This window comes from Oncorhynchus keta, chromosome 19 (genome assembly GCF_023373465.1).
Source record: "Oncorhynchus keta strain PuntledgeMale-10-30-2019 chromosome 19, Oket_V2, whole genome shotgun sequence".
Classification (NCBI taxonomy): domain Eukaryota; kingdom Metazoa; phylum Chordata; class Actinopteri; order Salmoniformes; family Salmonidae; genus Oncorhynchus; species Oncorhynchus keta.
The window spans coordinates 19,778,385-19,806,319 of NC_068439.1; the positions used below are offsets into that span (position 1 = coordinate 19,778,385).

General features: G+C 41.6%; 1 protein-coding gene across 2 annotated transcripts in view; it reads right to left on the reverse strand.

Annotated features, from left to right (window-relative positions):
• The window catches only part of LOC118372791 (HEPACAM family member 2-like), a 35,128-nt gene extending 8,450 nt beyond the window's left edge, over nt 1–26,678 (reverse strand). Inside the window, exons 1-3 of one of the 2 annotated variants that reach the window (XM_052469965.1) lie at nt 26,491–26,678; nt 3,606–3,962; nt 2,050–2,334 (exon numbers count right to left, since the gene is read on the reverse strand). In XM_052469965.1, the coding sequence (XP_052325925.1) occupies nt 2,050–2,334; nt 3,606–3,962; nt 26,491–26,557 (709 nt within the window). In that variant the 5' untranslated portion in view covers nt 26,558–26,678. Of the gene's footprint in view, nt 1–2,049; nt 2,335–3,605; nt 3,966–26,490 lie in introns of both variants that reach the window. The other variant, XM_052469964.1, reaches the window with a different exon arrangement.
• Between the last annotated feature and the right edge of the window lie 1,257 nt (nt 26,679–27,935).

Genomic DNA, 27,935 nt, shown 5'->3' on the forward strand with positions numbered 1-27,935 from the left:
TTCTGCAGCATTGAAGGTCACCAAGAACAGTGGCCTCCATCATTCTTAAATGGAAGAAGTTTGGAACCACCAAGACTCTTCCTAGAGCTGCCCGCCCGTCCAAACTGAGCAATCAGGGAAGAAGGGCCTTGACCAAGAACCCGATGGTCACTCTGACAGAGCTCCAGAGTTACTTTGTGGAGATGGGGGAGAACCTTCCAGAAGGACAACCATCTCTGAAGCACCACCAATATTTAACTAGTCAAGTCAGTTAAGAACAATTTCTTATTTACAATGCCGGCCTACACCAGCCAAATCCAGACGACGCTGGGCCAATTACACACCACCCTATGGGATTCCCAATCACAGCCAGTTGTGATACAGCCTGGATTTGAACCAGGGTGTCTGCAATGATGCCACAAGCACTGAGATACAGTGCCTTAGACAGCTGCACCACTTTAGTCTGTGAAATGTTCAGTTGTCTGTTATCTTTTGTCTAAAATCCTAAATAAAATATATTTATCTAAAAAAGATAAGATGTTAAGGTAAAGAAGTTCCATCTATTAAATCTCTTCCCTCTGACTGCATCTCAACCTACAACCATTAGCAAATGCATTTAGCATAATTGGACTGCAAATTGTCCTATTACAACATGTTTTGTCTTGTTTTCAACTGTAGAATGGGTTAATGTCTGAACATATGTCAACAGTATCCTTCCACGTCGGCTAACCTCCAAACCTGCCACAACCAGCCTGGTTTCCTTCACCTAACGGAGGCCCGATAGCGATACTGCAGTACTGACATGATAGTATTGCCACAGAACAGTGGGCCTCTGTCAGACTCCCATGCAAATTTCAGTCACTTCTGTTTTCAGACCTCACTGAGGTCTCTTATGGTTTGAATTTCCATACTGGTATTACTCATAGAAGGCCAGGGGGATGGAAGTATTTTTACTTCTGTAAAATGTGGAAAATACAGTGCGGGAAGTTGAGTCATTAAGTTCTTTCCCCAGGCTCTTGTTTATTCATTTTGACATGTGTTCTGCATTGACTAGCTCATGAATAGCAAACATGATGTTCTATTGTGACCCATGTTGTATGAGACGTAGTTGTATGAGACGTAGTTGTATGAGACGTAGTTGTCTGTGAAGTAGTTTTATGAGACGTAGTTGTATGAGACGTAGTTGTCTGTGAAGTAGTTGTATGTCTGAGACATTTGTACAACATTTTTATAGTGGTGGCAAGTAGCCTAGTGGTTAAGACTGTTGGGCAGGTCATTGAAAGGTTGCTAGTTTGAATCCCTCTGGATAAGAGTATCTGCTAAATGACCAAAAATGTCATGTATAACGTGCAGTAATAGACAAAACTACAGTAATGTGCTGTTATAGACAGAACTACAGTAATGTTCTGTTATAGACAGAACTACAGTAATGTGCTGTTATAGACAGAACTACAGTAATGTGCTGTTATCGACAGAACTACAGTAATGTGCTGTTATAGACAGAACTACAGTAATGTGCTGTTATAGACAGAACTACAGTAATGTTCTGTTTTAGACAGAACTACAGTAATGTGCTGTTATAGACAGAACTACAGTAATGTGCTGTTATAGACAGAACTACAGTAATGTGCTGTTATAGACAGAACTACAGTAATGTTCTGTTTTAGACAGAACTACAGTAATGTGCTGTTATAGACAGAACTACAGTAATATGCTGTTATAGACAGAACTACAGTAATGTGCTGTTATAGACAGAACTACAGTAATGTTCTGTTATAGACAGAACTACAGTAATGTGCTGTTATAGACAGAACTACAGTGATGTTCTGTTATGGACAGAACTACAGTAATGTTCTGTTTTAGACAGAACTACAGTAATGTGCTGTTATAGACAGAACTACAGTAATGTGCTGTTATAGACAGAACTACAGTAATGTTCTGTTATAGACAGAACTACAGTAATGTTCTGTTTTAGACAGACCTACAGTGATATGCTGTTATAGACAGAACTACAGTAATGCGCTGTTATAGACAGAACAAAAGTAATGTGCTGTTATAGACAGTACTTACAGAAGACACTGAGGTCCAGGGTGTGGCTCTGTCTCTGGCTGATGTGGTTCCTGGCCAGGCAGCGGTACTGTCCAATGTCCTTCTTCCTCACAGGGCTTATCACCAGAGTAGAGTTGTCCTGGGAAAACTGATGGCGATCACTAACATCTAGGGGCATGTTGTTCCTCAGCCACTGGTACTGGACCCTGGTTCCGTTCTCCACCCTACAGGTCCATGTCACGTTCTCCTTGTCCTCAACAACTGTAGAAGATGGTGTCTTCTGGATAACTGGAGTGGACACAGGTACTGGAGAAGGGGAGAGACGAAACAGTAAGATGATGATAGGCACATATTAAGCGCAGCCAAGCAAGCCACAAAAGTACATATCTTTCAAGTTACTTAATTACCCTAGTTACTGTAGGAAGCTAGTTACTGAAGGAACCTAGTTACTTTAGGAACCTAGTTACTGTAGGAACCTAGTTACTGAAGGAACCTAGTTACTGTAGGAACCTAGTTACTTAATTAACCTAGTTACTGTAGGAAGCTAGTTACTGAAGGAACCTAGTTACTTTAGGAACCTAGTTACTGTAGGAACCTAGTTACTGAAGGAACCTAGTTACTGTAGGAACCTAGTTACTGAAGGAACCTAGTTACTGTAGGAACCTAGTTACTTAATTAACCTAGTTACTGTAGGAACCTAGTTACTGAAGGAACCTAGTTACTTTAGGAACCTAGTTACTGTAGGAACCTAGTTACTGAAGGAACCTACTGTAGGAACCTAGTTACTTAATTAACCTAGTTACTGTAGGAACCTAGTTACTGAAGGAATCTAGTTAATGAAGAAACCTAGTTACTGAAGGAACCAAGTTACTTAATTAACCTAGTTACTGTAGGAGCCTAGTTACTGAAGGAACCTAGTTACTGTAGGAACCCAGTTACTGTAGGAACCTAGTTACTGAATGAACCTAGTTACTGAAGGAACCTAGTTACTGAAGGAACCTAGTTACTGAATGAACCTAGTTACTGAAGGAACCTAGTTACTGAAGGAACCTAGTTACTGTAGGAACCTAGTTTCTGAAGGAACCTAGTTTCTGAAGGAACCTAGTTACGAAATTAACCTAGTTACTGAATGAACCTAGTTACTGAATGAACCTAGTTACTGAATGAGTACATACAGTATATTAGAGCACTACTCATTATGACATCATGAATGCCATAACGCACTCTAATCCACTAACACACGTTGACTCTGTACCCCCTGTATACAGCCTTGTTATTTTATTCTGTTCCTTTTTATTTTATTTTTTATTTTATTTTATTTAGTCAATCTTTTCTTAACTCTATTTCTTGAACTGCATTGTTGGTTAAGGGCTTGTAAGTAAGTATTTCACAGTAAGGTCTACACCAGTTGTATTCGGCGCGTGTGACGAATACAATTTGATTTGATGTGATTTTAAAAGGCTAAAATAAATATATTTCTTACCCTCTTAATATGTATATATTTATATTGCTTTAATAAATCTGGCTGTAATAAATACAGTCTGACAGATAAGATTCTCTGGTGTCCACTAACTCACCATCGACAGTGACGTGGACGGTCCTCTCGGCCCTGACGAGCTCCTGTCTCTGGGGGAAGTGAATGTCCAGATCCAGGTGATAGTCCCCCTCCGCCGCCTCGTCCAGAATGGGGATCAGGAGAGAGGCGTTGGGGGGCTGGAAAAAGTAGCGCTTCCTGTGTCTCATCGAGGCCAGCATGATGGCGGTGTGGTTGTGGAAGGTCACCAGCAGGGTTTTGGGGCCCCCCGGCCGGGTCTGGTACCAGCTGCCCTGGATCTCAACGTCCTCCAATCGGAAGTAAGTCTCCACGGAGAGGAGGAGGGACTTCCCTTTGACGCCATAGAGCACGGACGGAATATGGACGATCTCTGAGTTTACTTCTGAGGATGGAGGGAAGGAAGGGATGAGACAGAGCATTATAGAAGAGGGAAGGAAGGGATGAGACAGAGCATTATAGAGTAGAGAAGGAAGGGATGAGACAGAGCATTATAGAAGAGGGAAGGAAGGGATGAGACAGAGCATTATAGAGTAGAGAAGGAAGGGATGAGACAGAGCATTATAGAGGAGGGAAGGAAGGGGTGAGACAGAGCATTATAGAGGAGGGGAGGAAGGGATGAGACAGAGCATTATAGAGGAGGGGAGGAAGGGATGAGACAGAGCATTATATAGTAGAGAAGGAAGGGATGAGACAGAGCATTATAGAGGAGGGAAGGAAGGGGTGAGACAGAGCATTATAGAGGAGGGGAGGAAGGGATGAGACAGAGCATTATAGAGGAGGGAAGGAAGGGGTGAGACAGAGCATTATAGAGTAGAGAAGGAAGGGATGAGACAGAGCATTATAGAGGAGGGAAGGAAGGGGTGAGACAGAGCATTATAGAAGAGGGAAGGAAGGGGTGAGACAGAGCATTATAGAAGAGGGAAGGAATGGATGAGACAGAGCATTATAGAAGAGGGAAGGAAGGGATGAGACAGAGCATTATAGAAGAGGGAAGGAAGGGATGAGACAGAGCATTATAGAAGAGGGAAGGAAGGGATGAGACAGAGCATTATAGAAGAGGGAAGGAAGGGGTGAGACAGAGCATTATAGAAGAGGGAAGGAAGGGATGAGAAAGAGCATTATAGAAGAGGGAAGGAAGGGGTGAGACAGAGCATTATAGAAGAGGGAAGGAAGGGGTGAGACAGAACATTATAGAAGAGGGAAGGAAGGGATGAGACAGAGCATTATAGAAGAGGGAAGGAAGGGGTGAGACAGAGCATTATAGAAGAGGGAAGGAAGGGATGAGAAAGAGCATTATAGAAGAGGGAAGGAAGGGGTGAGACAGAGCATTATAGAAGAGGGAAGGAAGGGGTGAGACAGAACATTATAGAAGAGGGAAGGAAGGGATGAGACAGAGCATTATAGAGGAGGGAAGGAAGGGATGAGACAGAGCATTATAGAGGAGGGAAGGGGTGAGACAGAGCATTATAGAGGAGGGAAGGAAGGGGTGAGACAGAGCATTATAGAGGAGGGGAGGGGTGAGACAGAGCATTATAGAGGAGGGAAGGAAGGGGTGAGACAGAGCATTATAGAAGAGGGAAGGAAGGGGTGAGACAAAGCATTATATAGAGGAGGGGAGGAAGGGATGAGACAGAGCATTATAGAAGAGGGAAGGAAGGGGTGAGACAGAACATTATAGAAGAGGGGAGGAAGGGGTGAGACAGAGCATTATAGAAGAGGGAAGGAAGGGGTGAGACAGAGCATTATAGAAGAGGGGAGGGGTGAGACAGAGCATTATAGAGGAGGGAAGGAAGGGGTGAGACAGAGCATTATAGAAGAGGGGAGGAAGGGATGAGACAGAGCATTATAGAAGAGGGGAGGGGTGAGACAGAGCATTATAGAGGAGGGAAGGAAGGGGTGAGACAGAGCATTATAGAAGAGGGAAGGAAGGGGTGAGACAGAGCATTATAGAAGAGGGAAGGAAGGGGTGAGACAAAGCATTATATAGAGGAGGGGAGGGGTGAGACAGAACATTATAGAAGAGGGGAGGAAGGGGTGAGATAGAACATGAGATCAGCACTCCTACTACCAAGATCAGCACTTCTACTACCTAGATCAGCACTCCTACTACCAAGATCAGCACTTCTACTACCAAGATCAGCACTTCTACTACCAAGATCAGCACTTCTACTACCTAGATCAGGACTCCTTCTACCTAGATCAGGAATCCTACTACCTAGATCAGGACTCCTACGACCTAGATCAGGACTCCTACGACCTAGATCAGGACTCATACTAACTAGATCAGGACTCCTACTCCCTAGATCAGGATTCCTACTACCTAGATCAGTACTCCTACTACCTAGATCAGGACTCCTACTAACTAGATCAGGACTCCTACTACCTAGATCTGCACTCCTACTACCTAGATCAGGACTCCTACTACCTAGATCAGGACTCCTACTACCTAGATCCGTACTCCTACTACCTAGATCAGGACTCCTACTAACTAGATTTATTATTATTATTTTATTATATTATTTATATTATTATTATATTTATATATTATATTATTATATTATTATTATTATATTATTTATAGTATTATTTTATTATATATTAGATCAGGACTCCTACTACCTAGATCAGGACTCCTACAGCACTCCGAGATGCTTTTTAAAAACAGTCCCTGAACACACATACAAATGAATGAGCTTTTCATGAACATGAAATTGAAAGCCATAGCAGTCTATTTTACACCACGTGCAGACTCATCCTCCTGCTGAGCTTCGTAAAGCAGAAAGAGTCTGCGATATCATCATCATGATTGACACATCTGTGTCATGCTATTTATTCATTCATTCCGTTTACTTTATCCAGACCTCTGTCCTGAAACCCAATTCATACTTAATTGTGAGACATTGACAAGCCTATCATATTACTACTAAAAGGTATTAAAGCGAACATCTTTGAGCTGTATGATTTAGCCGCTGAGAATTGTACACTGATGTTCAACGGCTAAATTTGGATTAGAATTAAGAAGGAGTAGGTGATGTGTGTGTTGTGTTGCCAGCTCAGATTAAACAACAGCAGGCAGGTTGGCTGTCCACAGGTTAAACCCCCCACACCTTCTCTCTCTACCTCTTTCTCTCTCGCTCTCCCCGCTCCCCTATCACTTTCTCTCCCTTTCTTTTTCAATGCCCTCTATGTTCTATCTCCCTCCCCCTCTCCCTTCTTCTGCCTCTCTCTCTCCCTGCATCCTCTCCCCTCTCTCCTTCCGCCTGCCCACCCTCTCCCTCCTCCTCCTACCTCTCTCTCTCTCTCTCTCTCTCTCTCTCTCTCTCTCTCTCTCTCTCTCTCTATCCAAGCATCCCCCCTCTTTCCTCCCTTCCTCCATCTTCCTCTTCCATCCTCTATCCCGCTCCTCCAATCCCTCCTCCCTCCTATCCTCCCCAGTCAGTCCAGTTCCCCCGGGGGACGTCCAGGCCCTGCTGACTGCCACTGTTGTTCATCACAATAGATGAACCGTGTGCCTGGTGTTATGTCCTAAATAATACAAACGGCCTACCCCCATCCATGTCACACTCCAAGTGTCCTGCTAGCTGGGCCATCAGGGGGGCTGTGTATTCCAGCATAAGGCCAGGGAAGGTCTGTTAACTAAGCAGGACAGTGTGCTGAACCCGGTGCTGCCACTGTTGTCACTAAACACGCCTGGGATTGTTGTGGTGATAAGAGACAGTGACAGTGGAGATAACTGAGGCAATTGACTCTGAGAAGGTGAGCGGATGTCTTCACTGTCACACACACATGCACGCACGCACGTACACACAAACACACACGCACACACACACGCACACGCACACACACACGCACACACACACACACACACACACACACACACACACACACACACTTATAAACACATAATTATTAACACACACACTCCGCCTGTTGTCCCAAAATAAAGGCCACCAGCACCATTGGCCAGCTGAATGCTACTGATGCACCACCCTCAAGTGTCCCCTCCTGCTTCCTTGATTACATAAACAAGACCCCTCAAGTGATTACAAACACATTCTTAGAAGTGAGCTCCAATTCAAACACACTCTTAGAAGTGAGCTCCAATTCAAACACACTCTTAGAAGTGAGCTCCAATTCAAACACACTCTTAGAAGTGAGCTCCAATTCAAACACACTCTTAGAAGTGAGCTCCAATTCAAACACACTCTTAGAAGTGAGCTCCAATTCAAACACATTCTTAGAAGTGAGCTCCAATACGAACACATTCTTAGAAGTGAGCTCCAATACGAACACATTCTTAGAAGTGAGCTCCAATACAAACACACTCTTAGAAGTGAGCTCCAATACGAACACACTCTTAGAAGTGAGCTCCAATACGAACACATTCTTAGAAGTGAGCTCCAATTCAAACACATTCTTAGAAGTGAGCTCCAATACGAACACATTCTTAGAAGTGAGCTCCAATACGAACACATTCTTAGAAGTGAGCTCCAATACAAACACACTCTTAGAAGTGAGCTCCAATACGAACACATTCTTAGAAGTGAGCTCCAATTCAAACACATTCTTAGAAGTGAGCTCCAATACGAACACATTCTTAGAAGTGAGCTCCAATACGAACACATTCTTAGAAGTGAGCTCCAATACAAACACACTCTTAGAAGTGAGCTCCAATACGAACACATTCTTAGAAGTGAGCTCCAATTCAAACACATTCTTAGAAGTGAGCTCCAATACGAACACATTCTTAGAAGTGAGCTCCAATTCAAACACACTCTTAGAAGTGAGCTCCAATTCAAACACACTCTTAGAAGTGAGCTCCAATTCAAACACACTCTTAGAAGTGAGCTCCAATTCAAACACACTCTTAGAAGTGAGCTCCAATTCAAACACATTCTTAGAAGTGAGCTCCAATACGAACACATTCTTAGAAGTGAGCTCCAATACGAACACATTCTTAGAAGTGAGCTCCAATACAAACACATTCTTAGAAGTGAGCTCCAATACGAACACATTCTTAGAAGTGAGCTCCAATTCGAACACACTCTTAGAAGTGAGCTCCAATTCAAACACATTCTTAGAAGTGAGCTCCAATACGAACACATTCTTAGAAGTGAGCTCCAATACGAACACATTCTTAGAAGTGAGCTCCAATACAAACACATTCTTAGAAGTGAGCTCCAATACAAACACATTCTTAGAAGTGAGCTCCAATACGAACACATTCTTAGAAGTGAGCTCCAATACGAACACATTCTTAGAAGTGAGCTCCAATACAAACACATTCTTAGAAGTGAGCTCCATTACGAACACATTCTTAGAAGTGAGCTCCAATTCGAACACACTCTTAGAAGTGAGCTCCAATTCAAACACATTCTTAGAAGTGAGCTCCAATACGAACACACTCTCAGAAGTGAGCTCCAATTCGAACACACTCTTAGAAGTGAGCTCCAATTCAAACACATTCTTAGAAGTGAGCTCCAATACGAACACATTCTTAGTAGTGAGCTCCGATACGAACACATTCTTAGAAGTGAGCTCCAATACGAACACATTCTTAGTAGTGAGCTCCGATACAAACACATTCTTAGTAGTGAGCTCCAATACGAACACATTCTTAGTAGTGAGCTCCGATACAAACACATTCTTAGTAGTGAGCTCCGATACGAACACATTCTTAGTAGTGAGCTCCGATACAAACACATTCTTAGTAGTGAGGTCCGATACAAACACATTCTTAGAAGTGAGCTCCGATACGAACACATTCTTAGTAGTGAGCTCCGATACAAACACATTCTTAGAAGTGAGGTCCAATACGAACTCATTCTTAGTAGTCAGCTCCAATACGAACACATTCTTAGTAGTGAGCTCCAATACGAACACATTCTTAGTAGTGAGCTCCGATACGAACACATTCTTAGTAGTGAGCTCCAATACGAACACAATCTTAGTAGTGAGCTCCGATACGAACACATTCTTAGTAGTGAGCTCCAATACGAACACATTCTTAGTAGTGAGCTCCGATACGAACACATTCTTAGAAGTGAGGTCCAATACGAACACATTCTTAGTAGTGAGGTCCAATACGAACACATTCTTAGAAGTGAGGTCCAATACGAACACATTCTTAGTAGTGAGCTCCGATACGAACACATTCTTAGAAGTGAGGTCCAATACGAACACATTCTTAGTAGTCAGGTCCAATACGAACACATTCTTAGAAGTGAGGTCCAATACAAACACATTCTTAGAAGTGAGGTCCAATACGAACACATTCTTAGTAGTGAGCTCCAATACGAACACATTCTTAGAAGTGAGGTCCAATACGAACACATTCTTAGTAGTGAGCTCCAATACGAACACATTCTTAGTAGTGAGCTCCAATACGAACACATTCTTAGAAGTGAGCTCCGATACGAACACATTCTTAGAAGTGAGGTCCAATACGAACACATTCTTAGTAGTGAGCTCCAATACAAACACATTCTTAGTAGTGAGCTCCAATACAAACACATTCTTAGTAGTGAGCTCCGATACGAACACATTCTTAGAAGTGAGCTCCGATACGAACACATTCTTAGTAGTCAGCTCCGATACGAAAACATTCTTAGAAGTGAGCTCCGATACGAACACATTCTTAGAAGTGAGCTCCGATACGAACACATTCTTAGTAGTCAGCTCCGATACGAACACATTCTTAGTAGTGAGCTCCGATACGAACACATTCTTAGAAGTGAGCTCCGATACGAACACATTCTTAGTAGTCAGCTCCGATACGAACACATTCTTAGTAGTGAGCTCCGATACGAACACATTCTTAGTAGTCAGCTCCGATACGAACACATTCTTAGTAGTGAGCTCCAATACAAACACATTCTTAGAAGTGAGCTCCAATACGAACACATTCTTAGTAGTGAGCTCCAATACGAACACATTCTTAGTAGTGAGCTCCAATACGAACACATTCTTAGTAGTGAGCTCCGATACGAACACATTCTTAGTAGTGAGGTCCGATACAAACACATTCTTAGAAGTGAGCTCCAATACGAACACATTCTTAGTAGTGAGCTCCAATACGAACACATTCTTAGTAGTGAGCTCCAGTATGACGAACACATTCTTAGAAGTGAGCTCCAATACGAACACATTCTTAGTAGTGAGGTCCAATACGAACACATTCTTAGAAGTGAGCTCCAATACGAACACATTCTTAGTAGTGAGCTCCAATACGAACACATTCTTAGAAGTGAGCTCCAATACGAACACATTCTTAGTAGTGAGCTCCTATACGATCACATTCTTAGTAGTGAGCTCCGATACGAACACATTCTTAGTAGTGAGGTCCGATACGAACACATTCTTAGTAGTGAGCTCCGATACGAACACATTCTTAGTAGTGAGCTCCGATACGAACACATTCTTAGTAGTGAGCTCCGATACGAACACATTCTTAGAAGTGAGCTCCAATACGAACACATTCTTAGTAGTGAGCTCCGATACAAACACATTCTTAGAAGTGAGGTCCAATACGAACACATTCTTAGAAGTGAGCTCCAATACAAACACATTCTTACTAGTGAGCTCCAATACGAACACATTCTTAGAAGTGAGCTCCGATACGAACACATTCTTAGAAGTGAGCTCCAATACGAACACATTCTTAGAACTGAGCTACAATACAAACACATTCTTAGAAGTGAGCTCCGATACGAACACATTCTTAGAAGTGAGCTCCAATACGAACACATTCTTAGAACTGAGCTACAATACAAACACATTCTTAGAAGTGAGCTCCGATACGAACACATTCTTAGAAGTGAGCTCCGATACAAACACATTCTTAGAAGTGAGCTCCAATACAAACACATTCTTAGTAGTGAGCTCCGATACGAACACATTCTTAGTAGTGAGCTCCGATACGAACACATTCTTAGAAGTGAGCTCCAATACGAACACATTCTTAGAAGTGAGCTACAATACAAACACATTCTTAGTAGTGAGCTCCGATACGAACACATTCTTAGAAGTGAGCTCCGATACAAACACATTCTTAGAAGTGAGCTCCGATACGAACACATTCTTAGAAGTGAGCTCCAATACGAACACATTCTTAGAAGTGAGCTCCGATACGAACACATTCTTAGTAGTGAGCTCCGATACGAACACATTCTTAGAAGTGAGCTCCAATACGAACACATTCTTAGAAGTGAGCTCCAATACAAACACATTCTTAGTAGTGAGCTCCGATACAAACACATTCTTAGAAGTGAGCTCCAATACAAACACATTCTTAGTAGTGAGCTCCGATACGAACACATTCTTAGTAGTGAGCTCCAATACGAACACATTCTTAGAAGTGAGCTCCGATACGAACACATTCTTAGAAGTGAGCTCCAATACGAACACATTCTTAGAAGTGAGCTACAATACAAACACATTCTTAGTAGTGAGCTCCGATATGAACACATTCTTAGAAGTGAGCTCCGATACAAACACATTCTTAGAAGTGAGCTCCGATACGAACACATTCTTAGAAGTGAGCTCCGATACGAACACATTCTTAGAAGTGAGCTCCGATACGAACACATTCTTAGTAGTGAGCTCCGATACGAACACATTCTTAGAAGTGAGCTCCAATACAAACACATTCTTAGAAGTGAGCTCCAATACAAACACATTCTTAGTAGTGAGCTCCGATACAAACACATTCTTAGAAGTGAGGTCCAATACGAACACATTCTTAGAAGTGAGCTCCAATACAAACACATTCTTAGTAGTGAGCTCCAATACAAACACATTCTTAGAAGTGAGCTCCGATACGAACACATTCTTAGAAGTGAGCTCCAATACGAACACATTCTTAGAACTGAGCTACAATACAAACACATTCTTAGAAGTGAGCTCCAATACAAACACATTCTTAGTAGTGAGCTCCGATACGAACACACTCTTAGAAGTGAGCTCCAATTCAAACACATTCTTAGAAGTGAGCTCCAATACGAACACATTCTTAGTAGTGAGCTCCGATACGAACACATTCTTAGAAGTGAGCTCCAATACGAACACATTCTTAGTAGTGAGCTCCGATACAAACACATTCTTAGTAGTGAGCTCCAATACGAACACATTCTTAGTAGTGAGCTCCGATACAAACACATTCTTAGTAGTGAGCTCCGATACGAACACATTCTTAGTAGTGAGCTCCGATACAAACACATTCTTAGTAGTGAGGTCCGATACAAACACATTCTTAGAAGTGAGCTCCGATACGAACACATTCTTAGTAGTGAGCTCCGATACAAACACATTCTTAGAAGTGAGGTCCAATACGAACACATTCTTAGTAGTCAGCTCCAATACGAACACATTCTTAGTAGTGAGCTCCAATACGAACACATTCTTAGTAGTGAGCTCCGATACGAACACATTCTTAGTAGTGAGCTCCAATACGAACACAATCTTAGTAGTGAGCTCCGATACGAACACATTCTTAGTAGTGAGCTCCAATACGAACACATTCTTAGAAGTGAGCTCCAATACGAACACATTCTTAGTAGTGAGCTCCGATACAAACACATTCTTAGAAGTGAGGTCCAATACGAACACATTCTTAGAAGTGAGCTCCAATACAAACACATTCTTACTAGTGAGCTCCAATACGAACACATTCTTAGAAGTGAGCTCCGATACGAACACATTCTTAGTAGTGAGGTCCAATACGAACACATTCTTAGAAGTGAGCTCCAATACGAACACATTCTTAGTAGTGAGCTCCAATACGAACACATTCTTAGAAGTGAGCTCCAATACGAACACATTCTTAGTAGTGAGCTCCTATACGATCACATTCTTAGTAGTGAGCTCCGATACGAACACATTCTTAGTAGTGAGGTCCGATACGAACACATTCTTAGTAGTGAGCTCCGATACGAACACATTCTTAGTAGTGAGCTCCGATACGAACACATTCTTAGTAGTGAGCTCCGATACGAACACATTCTTAGAAGTGAGCTCCAATACGAACACATTCTTAGTAGTGAGCTCCGATACAAACACATTCTTAGAAGTGAGGTCCAATACGAACACATTCTTAGAAGTGAGCTCCAATACAAACACATTCTTACTAGTGAGCTCCAATACGAACACATTCTTAGAAGTGAGCTCCGATACGAACACATTCTTAGAAGTGAGCTCCAATACGAACACATTCTTAGAACTGAGCTACAATACAAACACATTCTTAGAAGTGAGCTCCAATACAAACACATTCTTAGTAGTGAGCTCCGATACGAACACATTCTTAGAAGTGAGCTCCGATACGAACACATTCTTAGAAGTGAGCTCCGATACGAACACATTCTTAGAAGTGAGCTCCGATACAAACACATTCTTAGAAGTGAGCTCCAATACAAACACATTCTTAGTAGTGAGCTCCGATACGAACACATTCTTAGTAGTGAGCTCCGATACGAACACATTCTTAGAAGTGAGCTCCAATATGAACACATTCTTAGAAGTGAGCTACAATACAAACACATTCTTAGTAGTGAGCTCCGATACGAACACATTCTTAGAAGTGAGCTCCGATACAAACACATTCTTAGAAGTGAGCTCCGATACGAACACATTCTTAGAAGTGAGCTCCAATACGAACACATTCTTAGAAGTGAGCTCCGATACGAACACATTCTTAGTAGTGAGCTCCGATACGAACACATTCTTAGAAGTGAGCTCCAATACGAACACATTCTTAGAAGTGAGCTCCAATACAAACACATTCTTAGTAGTGAGCTCCGATACAAACACATTCTTAGAAGTGAGCTCCAATACAAACACATTCTTAGTAGTGAGCTCCGATACGAACACATTCTTAGTAGTGAGCTCCAATACGAACACATTCTTAGAAGTGAGCTCCGATACGAACACATTCTTAGAAGTGAGCTCCAATACGAACACATTCTTAGAAGTGAGCTACAATACAAACACATTCTTAGTAGTGAGCTCCGATATGAACACATTCTTAGAAGTGAGCTCCGATACAAACACATTCTTAGAAGTGAGCTCCGATACGAACACATTCTTAGAAGTGAGCTCCGATACGAACACATTCTTAGAAGTGAGCTCCGATACGAACACATTCTTAGTAGTGAGCTCCGATACGAACACATTCTTAGAAGTGAGCTCCAATACAAACACATTCTTAGAAGTGAGCTCCAATACAAACACATTCTTAGTAGTGAGCTCCGATACAAACACATTCTTAGAAGTGAGGTCCAATACGAACACATTCTTAGAAGTGAGCTCCAATACAAACACATTCTTAGTAGTGAGCTCCAATACAAACACATTCTTAGAAGTGAGCTCCGATACGAACACATTCTTAGAAGTGAGCTCCAATACAAACACATTCTTAGAACTGAGCTACAATACAAACACATTCTTAGAAGTGAGCTCCAATACAAACACATTCTTAGTAGTGAGCTCCGATACGAACACACTCTTAGAAGTGAGCTCCAATTCAAACACATTCTTAGAAGTGAGCTCCAATACGAACACATTCTTAGTAGTGAGCTCCGATACGAACACATTCTTAGAAGTGAGCTCCAATACGAACACATTCTTAGTAGTGAGCTCCGATACAAACACATTCTTAGTAGTGAGCTCCAATACGAACACATTCTTAGTAGTGAGCTCCGATACAAACACATTCTTAGTAGTGAGCTCCGATACGAACACATTCTTAGTAGTGAGCTCCGATACAAACACATTCTTAGTAGTGAGGTCCGATACAAACACATTCTTAGAAGTGAGCTCCGATACGAACACATTCTTAGTAGTGAGCTCCGATACAAACACATTCTTAGAAGTGAGGTCCAATACGAACACATTCTTAGTAGTCAGCTCCAATACGAACACATTCTTAGTAGTGAGCTCCAATACGAACACATTCTTAGTAGTGAGCTCCGATACGAACACATTCTTAGTAGTGAGCTCCAATACGAACACAATCTTAGTAGTGAGCTCCGATACGAACACATTCTTAGTAGTGAGCTCCAATACGAACACATTCTTAGTAGTGAGCTCCAATACGAACACATTCTTAGAAGTGAGCTCCAATACGAACACATTCTTAGTAGTGAGCTCCGATACGAACACATTCTTAGAAGTGAGGTCCAATACGAACACATTCTTAGTAGTGAGGTCCAATACGAACACATTCTTAGAAGTGAGGTCCAATACGAACACATTCTTAGTAGTGAGCTCCGATACGAACACATTCTTAGAAGTGAGGTCCAATACGAACACATTCTTAGTAGTCAGGTCCAATACGAACACATTCTTAGAAGTGAGGTCCAATACAAACACATTCTTAGAAGTGAGGTCCAATACGAACACATTCTTAGTAGTGAGCTCCAATACGAACACATTCTTAGAAGTGAGGTCCAATACGAACACATTCTTAGTAGTGAGCTCCAATACGAACACATTCTTAGTAGTGAGCTCCAATACGAACACATTCTTAGAAGTGAGCTCCGATACAAACACATTCTTAGAAGTGAGGTCCAATACGAACACATTCTTAGTAGTGAGCTCCAATACAAACACATTCTTAGTAGTGAGCTCCAATACAAACACATTCTTAGTAGTGAGCTCCGATACGAACACATTCTTAGAAGTGAGCTCCGATACGAACACATTCTTAGTAGTCAGCTCCGATACGAAAACATTCTTAGAAGTGAGGTCCGATACGAACACATTCTTAGAAGTGAGCTCCGATACGAACACATTCTTAGTAGTCAGCTCCGATACGAACACATTCTTAGTAGTGAGCTCCGATACGAACACATTCTTAGAAGTGAGCTCCGATACGAACACATTCTTAGTAGTCAGCTCCGATACGAACACATTCTTAGTAGTGAGCTCCGATACGAACACATTCTTAGTAGTCAGCTCCGATACGAACACATTCTTAGTAGTGAGCTCCAATACAAACACATTCTTAGTAGTCAGCTCCGATACGAACACATTCTTAGAAGTGAGCTCCGACACGAACATATTCTTAGTAGTCAGCTCCGATACGAACACATTCTTAGTAGTGAGCTCCGATACGAACACATTCTTAGAAGTGAGCTCCAATACGAACACATTCTTAGTAGTGAGCTCCAATACGAACACATTCTTAGTAGTCAGCTCCGATACGAACACATTCTTAGTAGTGAGCTCCGATACGAACACATTCTTAGAAGTGAGCTCCAATACGAACACATTCTTAGTAGTGAGCTCCAATACGAACACATTCTTAGTAGTGAGCTCCAATACGAACACATTCTTAGTAGTGAGCTCCGATACGAACACATTCTTAGTAGTGAGGTCCGATACAAACACATTCTTAGAAGTGAGCTCCAATACGAACACATTCTTAGTAGTGAGCTCCAATACGAACACATTCTTAGTAGTGAGCTCCAATACGAACACATTCTTAGAAGTGAGCTCCAATACGAACACATTCTTAGTAGTGAGGTCCAATACGAACACATTCTTAGAAGTGAGCTCCAATACGAACACATTCTTAGTAGTGAGCTCCAATACGAACACATTCTTAGAAGTGAGCTCCAATACGAACACATTCTTAGTAGTGAGCTCCAATACGATCACATTCTTAGTAGTGAGCTCCGATACGAACACATTCTTAGTAGTGAGGTCCGATACGAACACATTCTTAGTAGTGAGCTCCGATACGAACACATTCTTAGTAGTGAGCTCCGATACGAACACATTCTTAGTAGTGAGCTCCGATACGAACACATTCTTAGAAGTGAGCTCCAATACGAACACATTCTTAGAAGTGAGCTCCAATACGAACACATTCTTAGGAGTGAGCTCCGATACAAACACATTCTTAGAAGTGAGGTCCAATACGAACACATTCTTAGAAGTGAGCTCCAATACAAACACATTCTTACTAGTGAGCTCCAATACGAACACATTCTTAGAAGTGAGCTCCGATACGAACACATTCTTAGAAGTGAGCTCCAATACGAACACATTCTTAGAACTGAGCTACAATACAAACACATTCTTAGAAGTGAGCTCCAATACAAACACATTCTTAGTAGTGAGCTCCAATACGATCACATTCTTAGTAGTGAGCTCCGATACGAACACATTCTTAGTAGTGAGGTCCGATACGAACACATTCTTAGTAGTGAGCTCCGATACGAACACATTCTTAGTAGTGAGCTCCGATACGAACACATTCTTAGTAGTGAGCTCCGATACGAACACATTCTTAGAAGTGAGCTCCAATACGAACACATTCTTAGAAGTGAGCTCCAATACGAACACATTCTTAGGAGTGAGCTCCGATACAAACACATTCTTAGAAGTGAGGTCCAATACGAACACATTCTTAGAAGTGAGCTCCAATACAAACACATTCTTACTAGTGAGCTCCAATACGAACACATTCTTAGAAGTGAGCTCCGATACGAACACATTCTTAGAAGTGAGCTCCAATACGAACACATTCTTAGAACTGAGCTACAATACAAACACATTCTTAGAAGTGAGCTCCAATACAAACACATTCTTAGTAGTGAGCTCCGATACGAACACATTCTTAGAAGTGAGCTCCGATACGAACACATTCTTAGAAGTGAGCTCCGATACGAACACATTCTTAGAAGTGAGCTACAATACAAACACATTCTTAGTAGTGAGCTCCGATACGAACACATTCTTAGAAGTGAGCTCCGATACAAACACATTCTTAGAAGTGAGCTCCGATACGAACACATTCTTAGAAGTGAGCTCCAATACGAACACATTCTTAGAAGTGAGCTCCGATACGAACACATTCTTAGTAGTGAGCTCCGATACGAACACATTCTTAGAAGTGAGCTCCAATACGAACACATTCTTAGAAGTGAGCTCCAATACAAACACATTCTTAGTAGTGAGCTCCGATACAAACACATTCTTAGAAGTGAGCTCCAATACAAACGCATTCTTAGTAGTGAGCTCCGATACGAACACATTCTTAGTAGTGAGCTCCAATACGAACACATTCTTAGAAGTGAGCTCCGATACGAACACATTCTTAGAAGTGAGCTCCAATACGAACACATTCTTAGAAGTGAGCTACAATACAAACACATTCTTAGTAGTGAGCTCCGATATGAACACATTCTTAGAAGTGAGCTCCGATACAAACACATTCTTAGAAGTGAGCTCCGATACGAACACATTCTTAGAAGTGAGCTCCGATACGAACACATTCTTAGAAGTGAGCTCCGATACGAACACATTCTTAGTAGTGAACTCCGATACGAACACATTCTTAGAAGTGAGCTCCAATACGAACACATTCTTAGAAGTGAGCTCCAATACAAACACATTAGTAGTGAGCTCCGATACAAACACATTCTTAGAAGTGAGGTCCAATACGAACACATTCTTAGAAGTGAGCTCCAATACAAACACATTCTTAGTAGTGAGCTCCAATACAAACACATTCTTAGAAGTGAGCTCCGATACGAACACATTCTTAGAAGTGAGCTCCAATACGAACACATTCTTAGAACTGAGCTACAATACAAACACATTCTTAGAAGTGAGCTCCAATACAAACACATTCTTAGTAGTGAGCTCCGATACGAACACATTCTTAGAAGTGAGCTCCGATACGAACACATTCTTAGAAGTGAGCTCCGATACGAACACATTCTTAGAAGTGAGCTCCGATACAAACACATTCTTAGAAGTGAGCTCCAATACAAACACATTCTTAGTAGTGAGCTCCGATACGAAAACATTCTTAGTAGTGAGCTCCGATACGAACACATTCTTAGAAGTGAGCTCCAATACGAACACATTCTTAGAAGTGAGCTACAATACAAACACATTCTTAGTAGTGAGCTCCGATACGAACACATTCTTAGAAGTGAGCTCCGATACAAACACATTCTTAGAAGTGAGCTCCGATACGAACACATTCTTAGAAGTGAGCTCCAATACGAACACATTCTTAGAAGTGAGCTCCGATACGAACACATTCTTAGTAGTGAGCTCCGATACGAACACATTCTTAGAAGTGAGCTCCAATACGAACACATTCTTAGAAGTGAGCTCCAATACAAACACATTCTTAGTAGTGAGCTCCGATACAAACACATTCTTAGAAGTGAGGTCCAATACGAACACATTCTTAGAAGTGAGCTCCAATACAAACACATTCTTAGTAGTGAGCTCCAATACGAACACATTCTTAGAAGTGAGCTCCGATACGAACACATTCTTAGAAGTGAGCTCCGATACGAACACATTCTTAGAAGTGAGCTCCGATACGAACACATTCTTAGAAGTGAGATCCGATACGAACACATTCTTAGTAGTGAGCTCCAATACAAACACATTCTTAGAAGTGAGGTCCAATACGAACACATTCTTAGAAGTGAGCTCCGATACAAACACATTCTTAGAAGTGAGCTCCGATACGAACACATTCTTAGAAGTGAAGTCCAATACGAACACATTCTTAGAAGTGAGCTCCGATACGAACACATTCTTAGAAGTGAGCTCCAATACGAACACATTCTTAGTAGTGAGCTCCGATACGAACACATTCTTAGAAGTGAGCTCCAATACAAACACATTCTTAGTAGTGAGCTCCAATACGAACACATTCTTAGAAGTGAGCTCCGATACGAACACATTCTTAGTAGTGAGCTCCGATACGAACACATTCTTAGAAGTGAGCTCCGATACAAACACATTCTTAGTAGTGAGCTCCAATACGAACACATTCTTAGTAGTGAGCTCCAATACGAACACATTCTTAGTAGTGAGCTCCAATACGAACACATTCTTAGAAGTCAGCTCCGATACAAACATATTCTTAGAAGTGAGCTCCGATACGAACACATTCTTAGAAGTGAGCTCCGATACAAACACATTCTTAGAAGTGAGCTCCGATACGAACACATTCTTAGAAGTGAGCTCCAATACGAACACATTCTTAGAAGTGAGCTCCGATACGAACACATTCTTAGTAGTGAGCTCCGATACGAACACATTCTTAGAAGTGAGCTCCGATACGAACACATTCTTAGAAGTGAGCTCCAATACAAACACATTCTTAGTAGTGAGCTCCGATACAAACACATTCTTAGAAGTGAGGTCCAATACGAACACATTCTTAGAAGTGAGCTCCAATACAAACACATTCTTAGTAGTGAGCTCCAATACGAACACATTCTTAGAAGTGAGCTCCGATACGAACACATTCTTAGAAGTGAGCTCCGATACGAACACATTCTTAGAAGTGAGCTCCGATACGAACACATTCTTAGAAGTGAGATCCGATACGAACACATTCTTAGTAGTGAGCTCCAATACAAACACATTCTTAGAAGTGAGGTCCAATACGAACACATTCTTAGAAGTGAGCTCCGATACAAACACATTCTTAGAAGTGAGCTCCGATACGAACACATTCTTAGAAGTGAAGTCCAATACGAACACATTCTTAGAAGTGAGCTCCGATACGAACACATTCTTAGAAGTGAGCTCCAATACGAACACATTCTTAGTAGTGAGCTCCGATACGAACACATTCTTAGAAGTGAGCTCCAATACAAACACATTCTTAGTAGTGAGCTCCAATACGAACACATTCTTAGAAGTGAGCTCCGATACGAACACATTCTTAGTAGTGAGCTCCGATACGAACACATTCTTAGAAGTGAGCTCCGATACAAACACATTCTTAGTAGTGAGCTCCAATACGAACACATTCTTAGTAGTGAGCTCCAATACGAACACATTCTTAGTAGTGAGCTCCAATACGAACACATTCTTAGTAGTGAGCTCCAATACGAACACATTCTTAGTAGTGAGCTCCAATACGAACACATTCTTAGTAGTGAGCTCCAATACGAACACATTCTTAGAAGTCAGCTCCGATACAAACATATTCTTAGAAGTGAGCTCCGATACGAACACATTCTTAGAAGTGAGCTCCGATACAAACACATTCTTAGAAGTGAGCTCTTAGTAGTGAGCTCCGATACGAACACATTCTTAGAAGTGAGCTCCAACACATTCTTAGAAGTGAGCTCCAATACAAACACATTCTTAGTAGTGAGCTCCGATACAAACACATTCTTAGAAGTGAGTGAGCATTCAATAGCTCCAATACAAACACATTCTTAGTAGTGAGCTCCAATACGAACACATTCTTAGAAGTGAGCTCCGATACGAACACATTCTTAGAAGTGAGCTCCGATACGAACACATTCTTAGAAGTGAGCTCCGATACGAACACATTCTTAGAAGTGAGATCCGATACGAACACATTCTTAGTAGTGAGCTCCAATACAAACACATTCTTAGAAGTGAGGTCCAATACGAACACATTCTTAGAAGTGAGCTCCGATACAAACACATTCTTAGAAGTGAGCTCCGATACGAACACATTCTTAGAAGTGAAGTCCAATATGAACACATTCTTAGAAGTGAGCTCCGATACGAACACATTCTTAGAAGTGAGCTCCAATACGAACACATTCTTAGTAGTGAGCTCCGATACGAACACATTCTTAGAAGTGAGCTCCAATACAAACACATTCTTAGTAGTGAGCTCCAATACGAACACATTCTTAGAAGTGAGCTCCGATACGAACACATTCTTAGTAGTGAGCTCCGATACGAACACATTCTTAGAAGTGAGCTCCGATACAAACACATTCTTAGTAGTGAGCTCCAATACGAACACATTCTTAGTAGTGAGCTCCAATACGAACACATTCTTAGTAGTGAGCTCCAATACGAACACATTCTTAGAAGTGAGCTCCGATACGAACACATTCTTAGTAGTGAGCTCCAATACGAACACATTCTTAGAAGTCAGCTCCGATACAAACATATTCTTAGAAGTGAGCTCCGATACGATCACATTCTTAGAAGTGAGCTCCGATACGAACACATTCTTAGTAGTGAGCTCCAATACGAACACATTCTTAGTAGTGAGCTCCAATACGAACACATTCTTCGAAGTGAGCTCCGAAACTAACACATTCTTAGTAGTGAGCTCCAATACGAACACATTCTTAGAAGTCAGCTCCAATACGAACACATTCTTAGAAGTGAGCTCCGATACGAACACATTCTTAGAAGTGAGCTCCAATACGAACACATTCTTAGAAGTGAGCTCCGATACGAACACATTCTTAGTAGTGAGCTCCGATACGAACACATTCTTAGAAGTGAGCTTCCGATACAAACACATTCTTAGTAGTGAGCTCCAATACGAACACATTCTTAGTAGTGATCTCCGATACGAACACATTCTTAGAAGTGAGCTCCGATACAAACACATTCTTAGAAGTGAGCTCCAATACGAACACATTCTTAGAAGTGAGCTCCGATACAAACACATTCTTAGAAGTGAGCTCCAATACGAACACATTCTTAGAAGTGAGCTCCAATACGAACACATTCTTAGAAGTGAGCTCCAATACGAACACATTCTTAGAAGTGAGCTCCGATACAAACACATTCTTAGAAGTGAGCTCCGATACAAACACATTCTTAGTAGTGAGCTCCGATACGAACACATTCTTAGTAGTGAGCTCCAATACGAACACATTCTTAGTAGTGAGCTCCAATACGAACACATTCTTAGTAGTGAGCTCCGATACAAACACATTCTTAGAAGTGAGGTCCAATACGAACACATTCTTAGAAGTGAGCTCCAATACAAACACATTCTTAGAAGTGAGCTCCGATACGAACACATTCTTAGAAGTGAGCTCCGATACGAACACATTCTTAGAAGTGAGCTCCGATACGAACACATTCTTAGAAGTGAGCTCCGATACGAACACATTCTTAGAAGTGAGCTCCGATACGAACACATTCTTAGAAGTGAGCTCCGATACGAACACATTCTTAGAAGTGAGCTCCGATACGAACACATTCTTAGAAGTGAGCTCCGATACGAACACATTCTTAGTAGTGAGCTCCGATACAAACACATTCTTAGAAGTGAGGTCCAATACGAACACATTCTTAGAAGTGAGCTCCGATACGAACACATTCTTAGTAGTGAGCTCCGATACGAACACATTCTTAGAAGTGAGCTCCGATACGAACACATTCTTAGAAGTGAGCTCCGATACGAACACATTCTTAGAAGTGAGCTCCGATACGAACACATTCTTAGAAATGAGCTCCAATACGAACACATTCTTAGTAGTGAGCTCCGATACGAACACATTCTTAGTAGTGAGCTCCAATACGAACACACTCTTAGAAGTGAGCTCCAATACGAACACATTCTTAGAAGTGAGCTCCGATACGAACACATTCTTAGAAGTGAGCTCCAATACGAACACATTCTTAGAAGTGAGCTCCGATACGAACACATTCTTAGAAGTGAGCTCCGATACGAACACATTCTTAGAAGTGAGCTCCAATACGAACACATTCTTAGAAGTGAGCTCCAATACGAACACATTCTTAGAAGTGAGCTCCAATACGAACACATTCTTAGAAGTGAGCTCCATTGTTGTGTTAGGACATCGGTGGTGAGCTTATCTAGTCATGTGAGATCTGTTGGACATCTATTATGATCAGCAGGGAAGGATTAGCCATAGGGCAATACTGGCAAATGCAAGATGGACTGACCCATCATAATAATTATTTAGCAAATAACGGGGGCCTAGAGTGAAAAATAAATGCCATTTTGGGAGACTTCAGGAAAGAAATGGATCAGTGTGATAGAAATGCCCAGTCCTATTTCTGGTCCCATCTCGTGACAAGCTGAGTCAGCATCTTCTGGCTGTCTAAAGTCTGTCTGAACCAGAAATAAAAATGCTAAAAACCCCTTGTTACAACCATTAAAAGCCAGCATAAAGTATATGAAACATGGGAATCAGATCATAAATATTGGTAGCTACTGCAATGTGACATAACAACGTAGAAACAACTATACCCAGAACTGAAATCACATGTAATTTGGTCAGATATGTTTACGTAGATGTCTGATTTCCATAGACTCAACACGGACCAATACTGACATGCATGAACACACATGCATAAGAGTATTCCTGTCCTTTTACACTATGATTAATCCTTGTGTTGTCTTACGGGTTAAAATGACTCGCCACTATGTTTAAAAGCAGAGAAAATGTCTAAATTAGATTTTTTTTACTAACATTTTGACGTCTTTTCCTAGAGAGACCCCAATATTAGAAAAAGTGAAACATCGCCTTTGTTCATATTTCCATGACAGCTGTACACCACTAGGGTACAAAGATTGTCTTAAGGTCATTTTTGACCAGGCAGTTCTCAAATAATTTACACACCACAGAAACCACAAAGACACATACACACACAATGAGACATTTAGATTATGTATGCTACTGATTGAACTCAGCCAGCAGCTCCTGAAGAGGAAGATCACAATGGTTGGCACAGTTAGAAAGAACACGCCTGAGCTCCCCCTGCACTCCTCACAACAAGGGGTCGAGAGGCCTTCTCATCAAAGTTTGCCTTCACCCCCACCAGCACTCTAGTTTCTTACCTCCCAAAGAGGAACAAGAATGTGGTCCTCCTGAACACACTGCACAAAACAGCTGAGATCAGTGATCGTGAGGACAGGAATCCGGCCAACATCCTGGACTACAACCACAACAAAGGAGGCGTGGCCAACCTGGACAAGGTGATTGGAACTTAGAGCTGCAGGAGGATGACTGCCCGTGTCCTCTGGTCATCTTCCATAACATCATTGATGTGTCCTCATACAATGCCTTCATGATATGGAACAAGATCAACCCTACCTGGATGCCTGATAAGAGGAACAAGAGGTGATTGTTCTTGGAGCAGCTGGGAAAGGCACTTGTAACCTCACACATTCAAAGAAGGCAGCGCCTCCCCCGCACAGCAGCTTCTGCAGCGCTTGTGAAAGCTGTTCAGGGGGCTGAATCTTGTCCTGTTCCACATGAAGCTTGTTGCTGGGGCAGGCAATAGGAGGAGATGTCAATTCTGCCCCCCCCAAAGAAGGACTGTAAAATAAATACTATGTGCTGCACATGTGAGAAATACAGAATGTTAAGACTACACAAGGGGAGTATACAGAATGTTAAGACTACACAAGAGGAGTATACAGAATGTTAAGACTACACAAGGGGAGTATACAGAATGTTAAGACTACACAAGGGGAGTACACAGAATGTTAAGACTACACAAGGGGAGTATACAGAATGTTAAGACTACACAAGGGGAGTATACAGAATGTTAAGACTACACAAGGGGAGTATACAGAATGTTAAGACCACACAAGGGGAGTTTACAGAATGTTAAGACTACACAAGGGGAGTATACAGAATGTTAAGACTACACAAGAGGAGTATACAGAATGTTAAGACTACACAAGGGGAGTATACAGAATGTTAAGACTACACAAGGGGAGTATACGGAATGTTAAGACTACACAAGGGGAGTATACGGAATGTTAAGACTACACAAAGGTTAAACAGTACCATTCTATTATGCGTGTAATAACTGATCAAATCAAATACAGTCTAATGGCTCGATCATGATTAAACCAATGAAAGATAATGGGAAATGTTCATGTGGGCCCTTACTTTTAGTTGCACTTTCAAAACATTTAATGAATTTCTCTTCAAATGACATTCAATTAACATTGCTGAGATGTCAGCAATGGACCAATCACCAGGTACGCCCAGATAACAAAATGAACCATAACTGTTTCATCCGACATTCCCAATACTCAGACACACCACTGGAGATCCCTGCTCTTCAGCTTTCCACTGCACTGGTATCCCCAACAAGGTGACCACAGTGACACTAGACACACACCGTATGTTTCTTCTTCCTCTTACCTGAGAGAGTAAGTAGTGCAGTGTAGAGGCACAGAGCGATAAAGGTCCTTCTTCCAAGGCCCTCCATTAGTGTATCTTATATCCTCTGAGGAGTTAGTAGTCTGCTCTAGAAAGAGACTGTGACAGTAAGGGAGGAAGGTATGAGGGAGGGAGGGGAACTGAACTGGTGGTGACAACATTTGCCAGGGAAATAAGAGGAGCCAGCCAGCCAGCAGCCCAGGCCCCTCCCATGTGACTTGAGTGTGGAGAGGTAGCCTACACCTGGCAGGCACAGGAAACACTTGGCCTCCACCCTCCACTGTGGTCCTCAGGCTCAGCGAAATACAGGCATTACATTTTAGTCACTTAGCAGACACTTATCCAGCGGTACTTAAAATAAAGTAAGTGAGAAAACCACATTTCATAGTCATTGCAAGTAAAACCGGCTAACAGCTAAATCAGTGCTAGTAAAAGACACATGTGGCTGTTAGCTTAGATACAGGCTTAGAGACACAGAGAGAGAGGGAGCTGCAGTGGTAAAGGTTGAGAATGTCATTTAGGTTGTGAATATAGACAGGGGAGGACAATGCAGAAGGATGCTCAAAATAAGTATTTATAGCCAACAGACATATACTGTTACAGGCAGACTCATAGGCAGACATTTATACACTCTGAAATATCAAAGGAGTGATACACACACACACACACACACACACACACACACACACACACACACACACACACACACACACACACACACACACACACACACAGGGAGAGAGAGAGAGAGAAATGAAGAGAGAGAGAGAGAGAGAGCAGGAGAGAGAGAGAGAAATGAAGAGAGAGAGAGAGAGAGAGAGAGACCACATGACAATGTCCCAAAAAATGACATTTTTTACAGACAGTGTCATTGTGTCACACCGTGGAGTCGCTAAGTGTAGGCGCTATTGTGACAACTGAATGTAGCGTAGTGAATGTAGTGAAAGGTTCTATGTGATTTGTGACCCATTCATAAAAATGTTGAGCAACAGAAAGACAAACAAACAAATCATTCATTTTATTGGCTATACTATCTCTTTACATTCATATAAGCTAATTAATGAAGACCCAAATTGGAAGACACAGATACATAGAGATCATCCCAGTGTAATGCTAGTTGTCCAACTTTGTTTCTCAAAATCGTCAGTAAATATAAAAATAACAAGCATTGATAATGTGTTGGGCTGATTGGTCTATTCTAGGAATGTTGTCATGGTATGCTCCTTCCTCTACAAATAAAACAGCCTCTTTCCCCAGTGCGCCTGCAACTGTTGTATGACCCTCTAGATGGAGACATTGTATCGTTATTCTCCAGCTAAAGTCCTTGAGGACTGATACTATGTTTACAGAAGTAAATCAAGTTTTGAATTCATATAGATGAAACTGTATATTGTTAATGTTGATACATTCTTTGTCTTTTCCATTAG